This window comes from Rhyacophila brunnea, unplaced genomic scaffold, assembly GCF_057557595.1.
Source record: "Rhyacophila brunnea isolate RB1 unplaced genomic scaffold, BYU_Rbru_1.0 scaffold_23, whole genome shotgun sequence".
NCBI lineage: Eukaryota > Metazoa > Arthropoda > Insecta > Trichoptera > Rhyacophilidae > Rhyacophila > Rhyacophila brunnea.
The window spans coordinates 5,719,308-5,736,964 of NW_028232893.1; the positions used below are offsets into that span (position 1 = coordinate 5,719,308).

At 35.7% G+C, this 17,657-nt stretch overlaps 1 protein-coding gene across 1 annotated transcript in view; it reads left to right on the forward strand.

The window, feature by feature from the left end:
- The first annotated feature begins 428 nt into the window (after positions 1–428).
- The window catches only part of 14-3-3epsilon (tyrosine 3-monooxygenase/tryptophan 5-monooxygenase activation protein epsilon), a 129,576-nt gene continuing 112,347 nt past the window's right edge, over positions 429–17,657 (forward strand). Inside the window, exon 1 of the mRNA XM_085950767.1 lies at positions 429–565. Within this exon, the coding sequence (XP_085806893.1) occupies positions 502–565 (64 nt within the window). The 5' untranslated portion in view covers positions 429–501. The remainder of the gene's footprint in view (positions 566–17,657) is intronic.

Sequence of the window (17,657 nt, forward strand, 5' to 3'; positions counted from 1 at the left end):
ACCTATAACTTTTTATGTATTCTGCGTACCTACGTATTAAATAATTATATAAAATAAATATTCGAATTTAAGCACCTTAATTTTATTTTATGCATTGATTCGTAATCGCATGAAATTTATAACCATTTTTAACGATAACAATAATGTTAAAAGTATTCTGCCATAGCAATCATAATAATATCAACATTGCGTGCTAAAATATGAAAAAATATATTAGAGCCTCTCCATTTTAATTTAAAATATTCGCATTTAATTTTTCATTGCGTTTTTATTTTTCATACTAATTTGATTCAAGTATACCACTCATTGAATATCAGCAAGTTCAGTCGACACTGAGCCAACATAAGAATTTGAAAACGGAAGTTGGCAGCAGGATTTACGTCATAGCCAGGGCTGAGTAGTAAAGATCGAACTATTCTTGTGTTGGCGGGCGCGGCCATCTTGGTAAAATCGTGAGCTGGCGATTTAGTGCAGTTGGTGACAAATCGTAAAACATCAAAAATGTCGGAAAGGGAGGATAATGTTTATAAGGCAAAGCTGGCTGAACAAGCCGAGCGCTACGATGGTATGTACATATTTATATATTCGTCTAATTATTTACTGAGATATACATCCCCCAAAATTTGCCGACAATTGAAGGGCGATTTGACGCTTACTATGGCTGGTGATAATGCAATGCACCGACACTTATATCTATCAAACATTATAGCTTATCTTGCATTCTATTGAATTTATCCCATTATATGTCCCTAATGTACGCATTATTCCAATGGTTTAGTTTACTTAGCGGTAAGTCCTTAGGTTGGGTCGGCGATCGATGCGTCATCACCCGGTTTGCGACGATTTCCAATATTCTTCATGTACTTATTTGTAACGATGTCTAGGGCTGAAAATATGTCTCATTCTATGTGTTGTGCTCTTATCTCTACTGTGAATGTGCTAATATACTTCGAATGATTGTATTCGGTTGATTTGTGATGCCCAAATTGTCATCTGTCAACTGACGACATAGATTCATCTGATATTAGGTGTGCACTTGATTTTGTCAGTGACCCCACCTTTAAACAAACAATAAAAACGATTAAAATACCTATGCAAACATTTTAAAACGTCAATGTAAATTAAAAACGATTTTTCAGACGTATTTTCCTAGTGAAATATCAAGTCTAATGGCGTATATTGCAATGTACCGCTTGTATTTCATATTGATCTGAATTTTTCTCGCTCAATGTCCCATTCATACGAATATTTACCATAGTTTCACATATTAATTTCCCCCCTGTAGAAAATTTGTGTTTTTTATTGTTTAATATGTATATTTTTATATAATTCATGTTTTAATTACATGCGTAATATATATTTCGCCAGTGTTAAATTTTTCCGCTAGCTTTATTTACTTTAGTGACGTATAGGCGCTTTTGTCGCTACCTGTTTAATATTTATTGGAATTTTAGCTATGTCCGTTTTGATTAGCTGTGCAAAATAATTCGTAAAACAGAGGTTTTTTTATGTCAAGGTTTTTTGATCTTTGGCCTTGAAATTCGCCGTTTCAATGCTGAGTGATGTTGCCAGGCTTCAAATGCACCAAATCCCGCTTTGTGCCCACGAGATCTTCTAGACATCTCGAGAACGTTCTGTCTACTTTTTATCGGACCATTTTCTATGAATATTGTATCGATTTTTCGGCTATTCAATTTTATAAATTGCTCAAGTTTAAATTAGCATTTTACATTTAATTATGTATTAAAAAAATACATTTCACATGCCAACATATTTTTCTATTGACCAAAGACAATGTTGGCAAATCGACTGAATTGTTCGTTTAACAAAATCAATATAATGCCAATCTACCTATTAGGAATACTCGAGTGTTTAATTATCTACATCTCAATTAAACATTTGATTAGTACCTACCTATATCTTAATTCGTATTATCTTGAATAAGTAGGTAACTATTAGATGTTATAGAAAATACATTGTTTGTGATTGATAGAATTTCTATCACCAGTACAAGATACGCTATAATAGTCAGGCCGTGACACGAAACGGTAAACTTCGATGGTAGTGCTAGTTATTGCTCATACCTACTTCAAATGCGACATGGTGACATACAATATAAATGGTAATAATTTGAAGGAAATATGCAATTAAAAATCTTATTGTGAACAAGTTACCACATTGCATCCGAAGATAATCGCAACAAATTAATGAGATAGAAATAAAATAAAACCCACTACTAACTACCTTAACCTAACAACCCACTAAAACTATTGAAAATGACATAATTATTCTCCATGTTTAAATTTTTCCACACTAGGTCCTATTAAATACCACACCCAATAGGGAAAACCAGTTCCCATTAATTTTCTGTTTTCTGGAAGATAATCAATAACTAGCACTACCGTAATTCGCAATTCAGTGCCACGGCCTTGCACCAGTACCGATTTCTTAGTTCTTAGTAAGTGTTCCGCGTTGGATGAAATCGATTCGTATAGTTTTATACACTTAGGTATTAACATTAACTACAAATGATAACTAAATATGTGATACTTATCGCAAAACTTTTACTATTCTTTCATGTCTTACTAGGTAGGTATATCGAAATAATGATTTGAATATCAATATTGTTACGTAATCAAAGACACAATCTTCTCATTGGCAATTATAGATATTGGCTTGATGTGATTGTAGTTAGAATAATGATAAATCGTATACCCAACCAAAAATCTAAAAACACCTTTCTGTATTTCCGGAGTAAATTTTTTATGCAATTCTTTGAATGAATCATCACTGAATCATGCGGTATGCTGATGGTCATATTCAAAACTGGATATCTACATATGCAATACCCTGACAATGAAGATTCTACTTAAGACGATACAACAGTGAAACGGAAAATAATTTTTAACTATGGGCGCGACGAAATTTTGGACTCGCTGGCATTCGGAGAACGAACGTCGAGGTGTGAATACGTCAATTTGTTTCGTGATGGCGACGGGGGTATTGATTCTTAAATCGTATAAAGATGACTAAAAACGTTACCCATTTACTTGAAGAAGAAAAACATGTCAATGAATATATTATTATTATTGTTACTAATAGAACAATAAACAGAACATTAAATGGACCATGTTGGATTTATATGACAAATTATATTTCGGTCGGCATGCGTCATTTGCATGCGCATCGCCTAGCCACGATCTTTTTAGACCGTGCCTCAACTGAGGTATAGCCTTAATTACGTTTACATATTTTTAACCAGTATGTATGTACCTAATCGTGTTAATTGAAATGTAAAGCTTTAGCGAAGAATACCTATATTAAATGTGGCGTACCATATACATGCACCGTTCACCGTTCAATCAATTAATTATTAGGTATATCGTTTAATATAATATCAGATGTATTCTTGCAGTGCAGTGAACATATTATAAATAACTTACGAGATGCTTGTTAACTTCTTGTTTGTAGGTAATGATACCTTATTCTTCGACCTTACCTGGTTTTCTGGGCAACAGATAATTTGTCCTATTCTCGATCAAAGACTCAATATTTGTATGAATCAGGGGAACGTTAAAATAGTGGCAGGTGGGTTGTCTTCTTTGTAAGAATGGTTTAAGTCTGGAGTTTGGAGAAATGTGGGGGTGAAACACGTTGTATTTTAATAGGTACGTCTATCATGATATGCATTACAGTTTATTACGTAAACGAAACGCGCATTCAATCAATATTCGTAATATATCGTCGCTATAGGATTGGTTTGTCGAATATCCGTTTTTGTCGAAACCGACCTTTGCATGCAGAATGATTTTTTGTATCTACATGAACCAGAACCATCCTTTTCTTTAAATTGCTTTGTAATGAAAACAGCATTCATATGCTGTAAAAACAACAATTTAAATACCTTCATGTATTTTAATATAGGATATTCAAATTTGTTTTTCGTTTCCTGAACATTTGAAATTTGGCCTATTCGACAAACCAATCCTACAGCGACGATTTATGTAGACATGGTTTTCCGATGTGTTTTGGACAAGGGCGAAGTCACCTTGGTGTAAACATTTTAGCAGAATATATGCAGCGCTCGAAATGGTAAATTTTACCGACAGGAACGCTCGATAACATGTTTGTCTAATTTAATATAATTGTATTTTATAAAAAAAATAATTGTGTTAATAGATTTTATGTTATTCGGCCCACCTGGCGGCGGTCAAATTCAATTTTCCACAAGACAGCGATAAGATTTTAGGAATCGGGGGAGCGCCCTGGTCCATTTCGAGCCCTGCGAATATTCAATAATCGCTTCATGCTTTAGTATGATTTTTAAAACATTCTAGAATAGTAATATTACACAACTTCTGATTACAAATTTCATTGTAATTAACAAATAGCGCTAAGTAAACTTAATATCGAAATTCTACTTTGTGATCAATATCACCGAGTTAGTTCAGTTTACCTTAGTCATCTTGCAATGATTGTTGTACGTTTATACTTCAAATTTGGAAGTATTTATTGAATGAAAATGTCAATCGAAAGCAAATAATATTATGTAATTTTTTTGAATGTTTATCGGCGGCGGCTCTCGCCGTCCGTGGGCGTGCAATCACTTGCATAAATTCAAATTCGGCACATATATATTTTTCTCTCGCCAATTACGGCATCGGAATCGCCGAACCGGCCCGATCGAGAATGAATTATTACGCGGGTAGCTAGCTCATCGCGATAATAATTATTTCAAATGAACAAGAGGTGATTTATCCGGTTTATTATATTAATTATTTATCGAGCGTGCTCGCGCCGCCCCTGCGCTGCGTTCCGTTGCCCCGTCAGGTGTGAATTGGCCGCGTGCGCGCGAGATGGGCGATCGCTGATTAAATATTTATTCAGAATAATACATTTTTGACCGATAAACGGACGGACCTTCTTCTGCTCCCCTTCCCAATCATTATTTTAGTCCTGTTTGTTTTAAAAAGTGGATTTTTGTTATATGAGTCGTATAGTATCAAAAGTAGATCTGTGCGTTAAGCCTCAATTACATTGAGCTTCTTTACGAGGTGTTTATTGGCGAATTTAAAAGCGGGCGATTCAGCTACTGCGATTTGATGATTACACACAAAACTTTCCATTCGCTGAGAAGCCACAATCCAGCGACTATTTTGACGGAACGTAGTTCGTTTGTTTACCGGGAGGTTGGTACTGCGCAGACGCAGTAGGCCCACACGCCGGCGTGTAGCGTGTAAAGTTGACCGGCTTTCAACTTTTCTCGGTAGAGTGTTTACCGCCTGCTTATTAGCTTATTCGATGATTACACTGGGCGACTTTACAGGCAGATTGTAAATTCGCCAATAAACAGCTCGTAAAGAAGCTCAATGTAATTGAGGCTTTATTCGTCATTTCGAGAAAATGACGAAAAACGTTTTGCTGGGTTTTTTAGTGTTATAATAGCATGAAATCTGTTTCTACATTTAGAAATTAGAAATTCAATTCAAATTCAACAGTTCTAATTCTGATACCAAGCACTATTTTCCATCACAATTTTATACCACACAGATATGATTTTGATTCGAATATTATATTGCTAGTCGTACAATTTATACAAATACAAAAGTATAATTTGGCATACTTAGTTAAATTTCGATATATTTGCGACAGTTCTACTTTTCGTCGCTGTAGATTGGTTTGTCGAATAGACCAAATGTCAAATGGTCAGGAAACGAAAACAAATTAGCTTATCCTATATTTAAATACATGAAGGTATTTAAATTGTTGTTTTTACAGCATATGAATGATGTTTTCATTACAAAGCAATTTAAAGAAAAGGGTGGTTCTGGTCCATTTAGATACAAAAAATCATTCTGCATTAAAAGGTCGATTTCGACAAAAACGAATATTCGACAAACCAATCCTATAGCGACGATATATTACGAATATTGATTGAATGCGCGTTTCGTTTACGTAATAAACTTTAATGCATATCATGATAGACGTAACTATTAATATAACGTCAGACTGATTTCAAAACTTTGTTTTTGCTCTCCTGTAAAATTGTGTTGACGGTGGTTATAACCGTTTACCATCACAGTACCTGATATATTATTATAGTAATACGCCAACATCGAGTACCTATACATATTTGGATTTAGTATTTTGATCGATACTTCCATGTCTAATTGCACCTTACGTCTAAGTTATAACTCGCGGTGATAATAATGCCAGCCAGTAACAATGCTGTATTTACATATTCCAATTGGCTGATTGCCCATTAACGCCTTATTTTGGTTGCATTATCCTCTATCCACGCGCAGGCATACCGCGCCGACTGGCTTGTACATTTCTTACGCCGGATGGGTTGACAGGCGCGCTTCGGGCGTACGTCGGTTTAAATCGGCGCACACGATTGAACGTTCGGTTCTACTATAAAAATATATAACAATGTTCTGTTATTATTTATGGGGGGGGTTTCAGTACTTTCAGGCTGTCGTCGCGTTTAAAACTTTCACTGTACGACAAAATAAATGCCTCCAAGCATCCGATCTCCCACCGTTCACAGAATCGGATTAAAGTAACGCTTTGAGTAATTTGTCAAGTATAATCCGGCATGATCCAGGAACATAATTAATCGCCCCGCAAAGGACGACATAACGAATTGTTGTGGTTTTTCGAGTCTGTATAATATTTTCTTTCCTTACATTTCATTCGAAATTTGTACCGTGTTGAGATAATTTATTGTTGTTTGGTACACCGAAAATAAGCACAGTGACTAGCAGCTTTTCGGGGGATAGCTGTTGAATGTCGTCCAGTGAACGTAATGCCGGGTCCACATTGGCAACATGTCGCCGGCAACCTCATTAAATTTTACGATACGTATGATAATTATCGTAAAATTTAACGAGGTTGTCGCGCGACTTGTTGCCGGTGTGGACCCGGCATAACGTTTAACGTGAATTTGTATGTTTGGTTAAGCTTCTATGTTTTTTTTTCTTAGCGTACGTACATCGCAACTCGATTGTATGGTTTACTTATCGGATAATTTTGTAATAAATTATACGGTTATCGATTGTATTAACTATAAACATTACACCCCATAAAATATGAACTCTCGTGAACATCTGTTTCTGGCCTTATCATCGTTGTGAAAATGGGCCCACTCCATAGCTTGAAGTTGCCAATATAAATAACTCAATAATTACGGAAGAATTAACAAACATCTTATATAACTAAGTTTTACGCCAATTCAATCAAAATAAAGGCAGAATGCATTCGGATTACTTTGTGAATGAAATAAAATTATTATCTTCAATAAAAAAACGATGATACCGTATCATGCTGTAAATGAAATTTATAGGAAGCTCTCAAGAGCTGTTAATAATGAAAATTTGATGCAATTATTTATTAATAATAAAAAAAAAACACAACATGTACTATATAGAGTGGAGGTAGGCTGTTAAGATCCAATATGAATAGTGCACACTCAACTTTGTCAGTTATATTTATTTGTTTTCATTAAACTAAGAATACAAATTTATTGCGGATGGCTTGTTTTTGAAATTCGATTAAGCCATGCCTATCCAAACCATAAAAATTCACTATCTATAAAATATCTAAAGTTATGTATGATCAATGACATGATTTTAGACGTTTTATAGTTGAAAGAATATTTTTTTTATATAATATATACCTATAATGTTTGTTTTAGGCAGAGTTTAATTGAATTTTAAAAACTAACTAACACCACCTGCAATTTATATTCTTACTTCAATGAAAATAAATAAGTATGACTGATAAAGTTTAGTGTGCACTATTTATGTCGGATCTCAGCAGCCTACCACTACCCTTCGTCAATGCGAGAAACCAGCCAGGCCACTTTCGTTTTATTTTGTGTTCTATAAAGGTTTATAATTAGTTTGTACCATATTGGTTATTTTATACCACCTTTGGAAACCCAGACTGGCAAGGTTTCAGTTAAAATTTATTAAAAACTTCACCACAACAGGATTTTAAAGCTCGATGGTAGTTTCAGTCAACGAAAAATCTTTTGAAGACGTCGGAAATGCCCCTCTGTTGAATCCCAAAGAACGCATTTGGGTACAATGTCAATACGATTAGATCTCAAGTCACCCTTTGCCCGATCGAACCTAATTTTGTAAACTATATATCCTTGCAAGATAATGCCGCGTTGATAGTATCAAAGGGTAAAGGTTTGATTGAAAATAGCGAGGAGCGATTTCACATTTAGATTCGAAGGGTCAAATTCGCTTAATTGGCCATGTTTCTCAGGCCATGGCGCGGCGTTGATTGGGAGTCGCAATTCATTCATTATTGAGTTGTTTCATTGGCTTTTGACACTGCGTTTCGTCACTGAAGTTGTTAATCAATCAGCCGTGCCAGAAAATTGCGCCTTATGACCTGTGCACGATTCAACGGATATCGATGTTGGACACTAACTAATCAATGTGCAATTTTTAGAGTTTTTTTTTATTAAAAGTTGAGTTATTCTGAAACTTGTACGTACCTATGCAGTTCGTCGTGAAATGTTATGTCGGAAATATATGGCCGTATATTTAAGACAGTCCTAAAGTCCTCTTTGGGTCGTATTTAGTACTGACATAAAATTCATGTCTACTAAAACACGTTTCTTGTCAGTTTACACTTTACAGAAAGCTAGCAGCAAACAAATTTTGAAAATAGTCGAAACACTGGATTATTTGTTGGGTTAGGTTTTCATCCTTGAATTCATGAATTTTGCCTAAATCAGCTGTGAAAATTGAATTAGTGTTCATATTGAATCTAATATAATTGGATACCGTATAGCATACGGTCATCTCTTTCCTATAAGAAAAATGTGACACGGTGAAATGTTTTACGTACAATTTACATGTAACCATTCTGACCTACCCCAGCGCTTTTTCAATAAGTCCATTCTTCCACAGTTATTTACTCATTGGTGTTATACTCAAGAAAATTTGCCAATTGTAACGGTATTTTTTATTATAAGTCTGTTTTTAACCTGGGTCACTCTTTTTTAATCAAAGCCCGGCCTGGACTTTTGCCCCTTTTTTACTCCCCCAGTATTTTACCCCGCCATGAGAGGTAGGACATTTTGATCACTCAAGAAGAATATGTTTCAGAATGGTCACAATTCACGACCGAGGATGTTAAATGCGATCCAGTTATTTGTCACGTATAGTGGCAGGTTGTCAATTGTCACGACCGTAATAATTTCAAAGATTTATCGATTCTATATTTTGTCATTGGATTTGAAGATCATCATGATCTTCCGATTTGGTAGCGTTGGCGAATTCAAAGTAAATGGACGCAGTATATCTTCCTAAACGACCATCCACATATATACGGGTTCTATCCAATCAGCTCTTCTTTCGGAGGTACATACAGATGCAAGCGGACTATAGCTGCACTTTGAGAATTACATTGTAAAAAATACATGTTATAGATATAGAATATAGATTTTAGCTAAAATTAACCCCACCTAAATTGCAATAATGGTGATTTATGTCAATGGCTACCTGAATTAAGTAAGAAGGCGTGTACTATCTCACATGGAAATCGGTTTTTATAGCGATTGATTATGAATACTGGGAAATTGGTGGTATTTCCTATATTTTTTGTTATATTGATTTATTTGCAAGATAGTACACAAGAACGTATTACGGCCTTCGTTACATTCTGTGGTCAGCTCCCGGATCTACGCACAACAATTGAGAAATACCTATATACACACATGAATTATTTATTGTTTGTGAATAATAAATTATTAATTTCGACATCCTGTTGCATAAGTATATTTACTCCCCACCACTGGTGATATTTATATTTTTTTCTGACTTCAGGGTTTCAAATTGAAATGTTTCCTCAGCTAACCGAAAGGGTTATATCAGTATTATTATAACTAATCCCACGGCGCAGTCAAACAATAAAAAAAGCGTGTGAAAAGGGAGAAAATTAATAATTCTAGACTATTCAAATTATTTTAATTAAGCACAGTAAAAATAATCTTTCGGTGGCTGTTGAGTTAAGACAATGACAAAACGCAATACGTAGCTTATTGCCCTTATCTTATCGTAGGCACTATGTAAGGTAGAAATCTGATTCCGAACTGTCATTGCATTTATTTTGTATGATATTGTTACTTAGGTTTTGATGTTCAGAAATGGCAAATGAAAAAAAAAAGATATTTATGTATTGACTGTCTTTTGCTAAGCTAACTAAATTTATAATAAATTGATCATATTAGATTGTCAGAATCTAAATACAATGAAAAAACACATTTTGATTACGGAAAGTTTACGGTTTGTTACTTAGCAGATAAAACGACTTGTGGGCAGAGAGAAAATCATCCCCTCAGTATTATGTCCTGTGATATATTTGCGGAATTATAGTTTAAAAACCACTGCCAGTGTTTAATGCGTATATTACACTCTTTATTCAGAATTCCGCTTGTACTAAACAATTAGCCCGGGGTTCTTTGCCCGGTCGGGTTGACCGTCCAGTCTCGCCCAGTGGAATAATTAGATTGAAAAATATGGCCGCATTTTTGTTTTTTTTGTTTAATTGGTCTGTCCCGCCGTCGTCATACTTAAATGTGCCTCAAAGCGTTGCCAAAATTATGATTATTGCGAACGCCCCCGTCGCCTCATTCCTGCAATCCACCCCTCGCCGTCAACGAATGAATTTACATCGCGGCTGTGGAAACAATGGCCACTTGGAAACGTTTAAACATGCCCGGAAAGGAGTTTCGCGGACTCACGGCGTATTGATCGGGCGCACTTCATTTAATTATGTCTTTTCCTTTTGCGTTATGTCGCCATCTAGTGCCGCGTCACTTTTTGTCGCGATGTCGGGCCCGATCTGAATGTGACACGGTGTGACGTCATCGATCGCTCTTATTCCTGTCGCTACAATCATCTGTGACCTCGTCCACCATCCCTAACTATCTTAGAGATAGAGAGCATCAGTTGTATATTCTCCCAAGGTGCAGTGCCAACCTGCCACTGGTAATGCTGATTGGGAGGGCCATAACTATGTTCAACCAAATTGCTTCGGGTGTTGATATATTCCACTTGCGTGAGCTGAGTTTAGGTGGACGCTATTTTATAAATTCTTAAAATAGGGTCTCCTTAGCAAACTGTACTTTGAACTTCTATCGATGTTTAATTGTATTTTCACTGCTTTTGTATGTTTATATTATGTTCTCTTTTTATATTTTCATTTTTATCGCTTTAATTGCTTTCCCCCCCCTCTTTATAACAATGTTTCATGTCGTGTTGTAAACGTCTTAAACTTATAATTTTTGATGTCCACAATATGCTAAATAAATTGAATTGAATTAAAATCCATCCACTTCCGTCATCTCGCAGAAGATGGGCCGGGTTTGGGCTGGACCCAATTTGATGTGTGGAACGCCTTGGAATGAGATGTCTTGGAACGTAACAGCTTAGTTACTGGACAGAGACATATTTTGTTGCAATAGTTCTTAATTATATTGTTTTCTATACCTATGTACAGTAGATAATATACTAGTATTCAGAAGCTTTTCCGTATTCATCGTATAGTGCCCATAATAGCTGCGCTGGAATATAGACAAAACAAATCCATCCGCGTCCTTCGACCCGTAATGAATATTTGATCGGCTCCGATATGACTGACGAATGTATCAACGGAATTCGCTTGTTCCGCATCATTCAAAATGCATGCCGGGTTAATAGGTTAGTGAGGTTCCTTCAGAAAAGCTGACACGGGACGTACCCTCGTCTCTCCGCACCCGGGGCAGTCCATCCTGACTTGGATTTTGACGAAATCGTCATCTTTTTGATACAAATATGGTAAATAGTGTGGTTTGTAAAAAATAAATTAGGATATTGACAGCGGCGAGCTTAATTTATGTAATTTTGCTTATATGAACATAAGTTCCGTTAAATTGCTTTCTACATAAATGGCTAACAATGAAAAATGAATACAATTTTTGTCATTATATTGAGCAATTACCTGTGTGTATCCCAGAATCAAATCATATTTTTATTATTCTGTTGTAATAAACACGTAAAATACGGATGAAAGTGACGGTAAAGTAAACTCTACCTGCACTGTAATAAGGGGCTCTGGGTTCGATTTCCACTAGGTATGTATATTTATGTGTTTTTTAAGCATGGGTTCTGCTTCAATGCTAGTTGTTTGTGTTTAAAACATACGTCATTATAATAAATTTAATATATTCTTTATCAAATTTTGTTCTTGTTAGTTTTACAATAAAAGAAAATAATAAAGTAATTTTTATGAGATATTTAAAGTTGATGTAATTGTTTTAAATACCTGTTGTATGTACTTAAAGCTAATGTGTGACTACATATATTGCAATAGGGGCGATTTTGACTGATTTTTGTCAAATATGTCCATACCCTTTTCTGAAAAAGGTACTTATTTTTTGTTCAGATATTATATTATTATAGAATACAGTGAATACACCATCCTATAATTTTTAGGCTCTTTTGTAGACAAAATCAAACCTTACTTACACAGACAATACTAAGTATAGTACATTTTGACTACATTATTAATTCAGTTAGAATTATTTTACCTGGTAACTTCCATTTTACAAAATGATATTAAAATTGTTTTAAATTCTACGGATATGTATATATGTCGACTGTCATGATCACCAATAAACTAAAATAAATATAATGAACGATTTAACTATAAATAACCATTAATATCAACTTAATTAACATTAGCTTGCAGTCGTCACCATAAGTATTAACATGTTATACAGAGATCAATAAACTAGAAGATACGGTTAGTAGCAATTTAATGTTGCATTGTAACTATGCGGGATGTACATCATTGTTTTTTTTGGCCATTGTACTAAATTAATTAAATCAATTTGGATAGTATTGTCTGTACCATGTAAATATCATGAAACATTCGATTCACCTCCATATATAGCGAAATAGGCTTTCAAACGAATAATTGGTTTTACATTCAATTTCATGTTGACATCACGGATTGAACGATTGAGTTGCTAAGGAAGTGAACTTATACGCGTTATAATATTATATTACTGAGTTGAAACCGGCGGACTCTGCTAACAAAGCCGGCTGCGGTTGACCACCAGATAAGATATTGTCCGAGCCGACACGCGCACTGTGAAATTTCTCCTGTTTGATCGGTCGAATATTCACGAAGAAATATTATCACGTTGAACTTTTTGATACAATTGGCTGCAGAGGAGCGGGGGTGGGCGCAGGGGGAGGTGGTTGGGTTCGGACCGCCCCCAGGGCTTGGAAGAGTGCCAGAATCGATACGCATTCGCAGGGCTACACTTTGAATATGCCTCAATAAGTGAAGCGCGATGAAATATGTCAATCATTGTCGTGTGTTATATGATTTAAAATAAAATGACAGCTTTTATACCTTTGCGAATACTAGATGAGTATTGTGGATAACGAAAAATGAGAATCCAGCTACAGGTTGTGTATTCGTTGGCCCGAAGATGTAGAAATCGATAATGCCCATTGTAGTTTTAACTACATCCATTCAATTTTTGTCGCTGCCTTTCCCATCATTATAAAAATATAAGTGACACGAGCCCGATTGCATTTCTGTTCACATTGCGTTCTTCCATGCCTCAACTCATTCTGTACATGTGTTTTTGTCTCAGTGACTAGTTTAATTATGAATGATTGGGTCTTGTAGATGGAGTCTAGCTACGTGTTTTTGTGAAAATCGTCCGTGGAAGATTCGCGAATTCTTCACGCCTTTTCATAATTTGAATTAGATATACCATATAATATGCAGTTGATGTTGTTAATAAAACAATATTTTCATTCATACGAAACATGTTTGAACTGGGGGTTTTTTTAGAGTTGCGATTGTTGGTAACTAGCCTAACCATTTGGTCCAATGGTCCAATCACACTATAAATTATTAATTTGTTCGCCAATCGTAGGATCAAACCCGCGAGTCGCGACCCACATCCCAATTCGACCGCCGTGTGATTAAATCATCGGTAGTCAATTACTTACAGAACATGCGTTGTGGGGTACTACTTTGCACGGCCTAATTGGTGTATGTATGCACTTTTGTATATTTATTGAAATATATAACTGCGAATGGGTTGCAGATAACATTCTATCATTGAATAATAATTAACATAAATTCAATTATTATCAAGCCTTTGGCATTGTTTCGGTCGTTTGTGCAAGGCGAATTGGGTTAGCTGGTCAAGAATAAGTGTCGATACGCGATATACTTTCGAGAGAGGCCATGACACTGACAAAGAGCCTTCGGCCGATTCCTTACTGCACGGTGACTTGTTTCCAAAGGGATCAATAGTGTCACTTGAACGTTATAAACGTCCTCAGATGTCTCTTTCGTCGAGTAATTATTTTTATTCGTGTTATCTAATGAACAAACGCAGAATCATTCAAACACGCACATTTGCACGCGAATGAAATATTATATTGTTTTATTCGGGTATTCAAAATTTGTCTCAATTTTTGCGATCCATTTATCGTATTTAAGAAATGTCACATTTTTTACATTGTTAGAATCCAAGGTTTCCAAATTAAAATATTGATTTTTGCACGTGACTCCCGATTTTTTGATTTTCCATAATATTTTCAGAATAACGTTTCCGCAGTATAATTTACTATGGTTAAGTAACTTAATTATAATAAACCGAAATATAGAGTTATTAATTTCGGCCGTTTGGAGCACTGCGTCCCAACATTTCTTTTGTTGGGGTTGCGCGACCCTTGAAGTATTTTGTTTAACCTCGGGTAACACATACTCGTTTGTCACATACTGGGTTTGGAAGACATACAAAAAAACACTATCTGGCTTATTGGCCTCGAACAGATATTGTGCAAATGTTTTGTAATGATTTTGTATATTAACGAGCTTGTTATGTTATAACCACATCAATAGTCGTAACTATTAATCATTTTTTTAATCGATAGGTCACGTGAAAATGTTGAGTAGGTATTTAAAAAAAACTCTTTATTATAAAGAAGGTGATTCGTTGTACCCTTTTCTTAATGTTCGCTAAACTTTATAAGTAAGTTACACGGTATAAATAAACTGTGGATAATTTCGCTATATAATTTTTATTTTTTACTGGAAGACCTGATTATTTTGCGTGAATCAATGACATGGGAAATAGTATGTCCATTCGACAATGGCAAAGCCATTAATAACAATACTGTCAGACTACAAATACAGAATAATTAAGCAATTTTAGCAGTAAGTGAATTTATCAAATTGGTTTATCGAAAAACACTTAGGCAATACCTACCGCCATAAATTTCCTTTTAAATTCGTACGGTTGCAAAGGGAGAACGGACGCTTTCAGTCTGTATGGGGCAACAGAAATAAATACATCAGCCTGCCACCGGGAAACGCAATATCCGGCGAAAGGAGTGTCATCGCTTTTCGGATATTGTCGCATATTTTCCAATTACATTAGAGCGTTGTTTATTGGCGTAGGTCGAGGAGGTAACGTCATGCCGTAGCGGGCAACACCGACTGGACTACTGTAACATTGGGAAGTTTATTAATAATATACCCACATTTTGGGTTGTGTTTAAGGCCATGTATGTGGATACGTCACGCGATAACATTCTGCGTATGCGAGACAGGTCGCCTCGGTAGCAGTGGCCGAAAGAGGGCGTAAAGATCCGACATAAATAGTGCACACTAAACTTTGTCAGTCAAACGTATTTGTTCTCGTTGAACTAAGGCGACAGTGTGTAGAATAGATAGTGTTTGATGGATTTTAACCTTCAATTAAACCCTGCCTAATCCAAGCCATGGTAGATGCCATTAAACAATACAGCATTTTATATATTTTATAGATATAAGAATATTTTTTAATGATTATGATTTGTTTTAGGCAGGGCTAAATGAATTTTAAAAAAACTAACCAACACCATCTGTACCTATACTTAAACGAAAATAAAAGTGTGCACTATTTTTATCGGATCGCCCATAGTATACCTAAACTATTATGGTTTGGTTTATGCAGGGTTTAATTTTTAAAAAAACTAAGCAGTTCAAATTGTATTCGTAATTCAATGAAAAGAAATAAGTATGACTGACAAAGTTTAGTGTGCACTATTTATGTCGAATCTCAGCCTACCTCCACCCTTTGCCACTGCTCGGTAAGGTAGGTGGGCATCTTACATGTGGTTTTCGCTGTATGTCAGTCAGGTGTTTATCGCTGGAATCGAAATACGTTTGAGCGACTGGGGAATTCATTCGGGAAAGTCCAGTGTTCTAGTATGGAACCGAAGTAGCGGGGTAACGTAGTGGTAGTAGACGGGTATGAGCGGTAACTATTCAGTAAATTCAATTTATTATGAATTACCAGATTGCCATCAAGTAAACGTTAAAAGATGTTTACTCTGCTTGACGTTTGGTTATTTAGATCTTTAAATTTATTAATTCGAATTACCTGTAAAGTGGCGGAGTGAATGCTATAAGAATAATCCCATCGAATTAATGTTTTCGGGAAGGTAAACGTGTTGATGTTGTTGACAAACTTTGCCTATTAACATTGAGCCCAGTCTACCGTTAGCAGGCTATCATGAGGATTTGCGGCCAACCTGTGAATATAATAATATGTAAATTGTAATAGTATAACTTGAGTTTCTTGTCTATCATGTCTACATCTGATTGTAGATGCTAGTGTTCAGCACTTCAAATATTGTGTATTATTATTAATGCAGCGGTTTTCAAACTATCTCGTGTCACAGCGCCGTTTACGAATCAAAATTAGTGTTGTTAATTTACACTACAGGCCCTTTGCGCATCCAGCATCGGAGCGTAGGGCGAACACAGAGTCGCGCCGCTTCCCTGGATTCTTCGCCACTTCTCGAGACTCGCCATGCGGCGCGTTGATACATTGGTTTAAAATTAGAATTTTTGGTACAAAATACAAAATTACATTGTCACAACTGCATAGGCACCGGTAGGTAAAGCCTCAATCCATGCCAACGCCTTTTCACCAGTAGTTGTCTACAGTTGGGTTTCAAAGAGTTGTCCGGTGTCTCAAATACATATTCAGCCGTTTTGATTTATCCGTACTCCTGTATGTCCGCAACACTTGCGGCGTAGGCCAGGAGATATGGGCTCCCGGGTGTTGTTCTACCAGATAAAGTACCTTGCCTACAGCCTGTCATTGACGGCGAGAAAGGATTTGTAGATTTTAGTCGGCGTATTGGCGGAGAAATAATATCGATCAGAAATATTATTCGTCATTCAATATTATGCTAAGCACAATCTATATTCTATATTGTTTACTTCGTTATCCCGTAGCAATAGCTATATCATGTATACTGCATACCATCTGCCTTGTGTACCGATGAAAATTAAGTTCAATAATAACATACATATACATTAGTTATATACGTTATTTCAGGAAGGATACCGACTATAGTGTTTGCCATGTTTCCAATCTTGTTTGAAGAGGAGCATCTTCTGAGTTATCGCAGCGTATTATGTTTGTTTGCGCGGATACAACATACAAGCGATTGGAGATTATAATATATTATGTCCTGAGCGAGTTTTTTTTTAAAGGCAGCTGCTTACCTTTTAATGGTATGCTTATTTATTTATTCACGTGCGCTTTCTTTGGGGGGTATTTC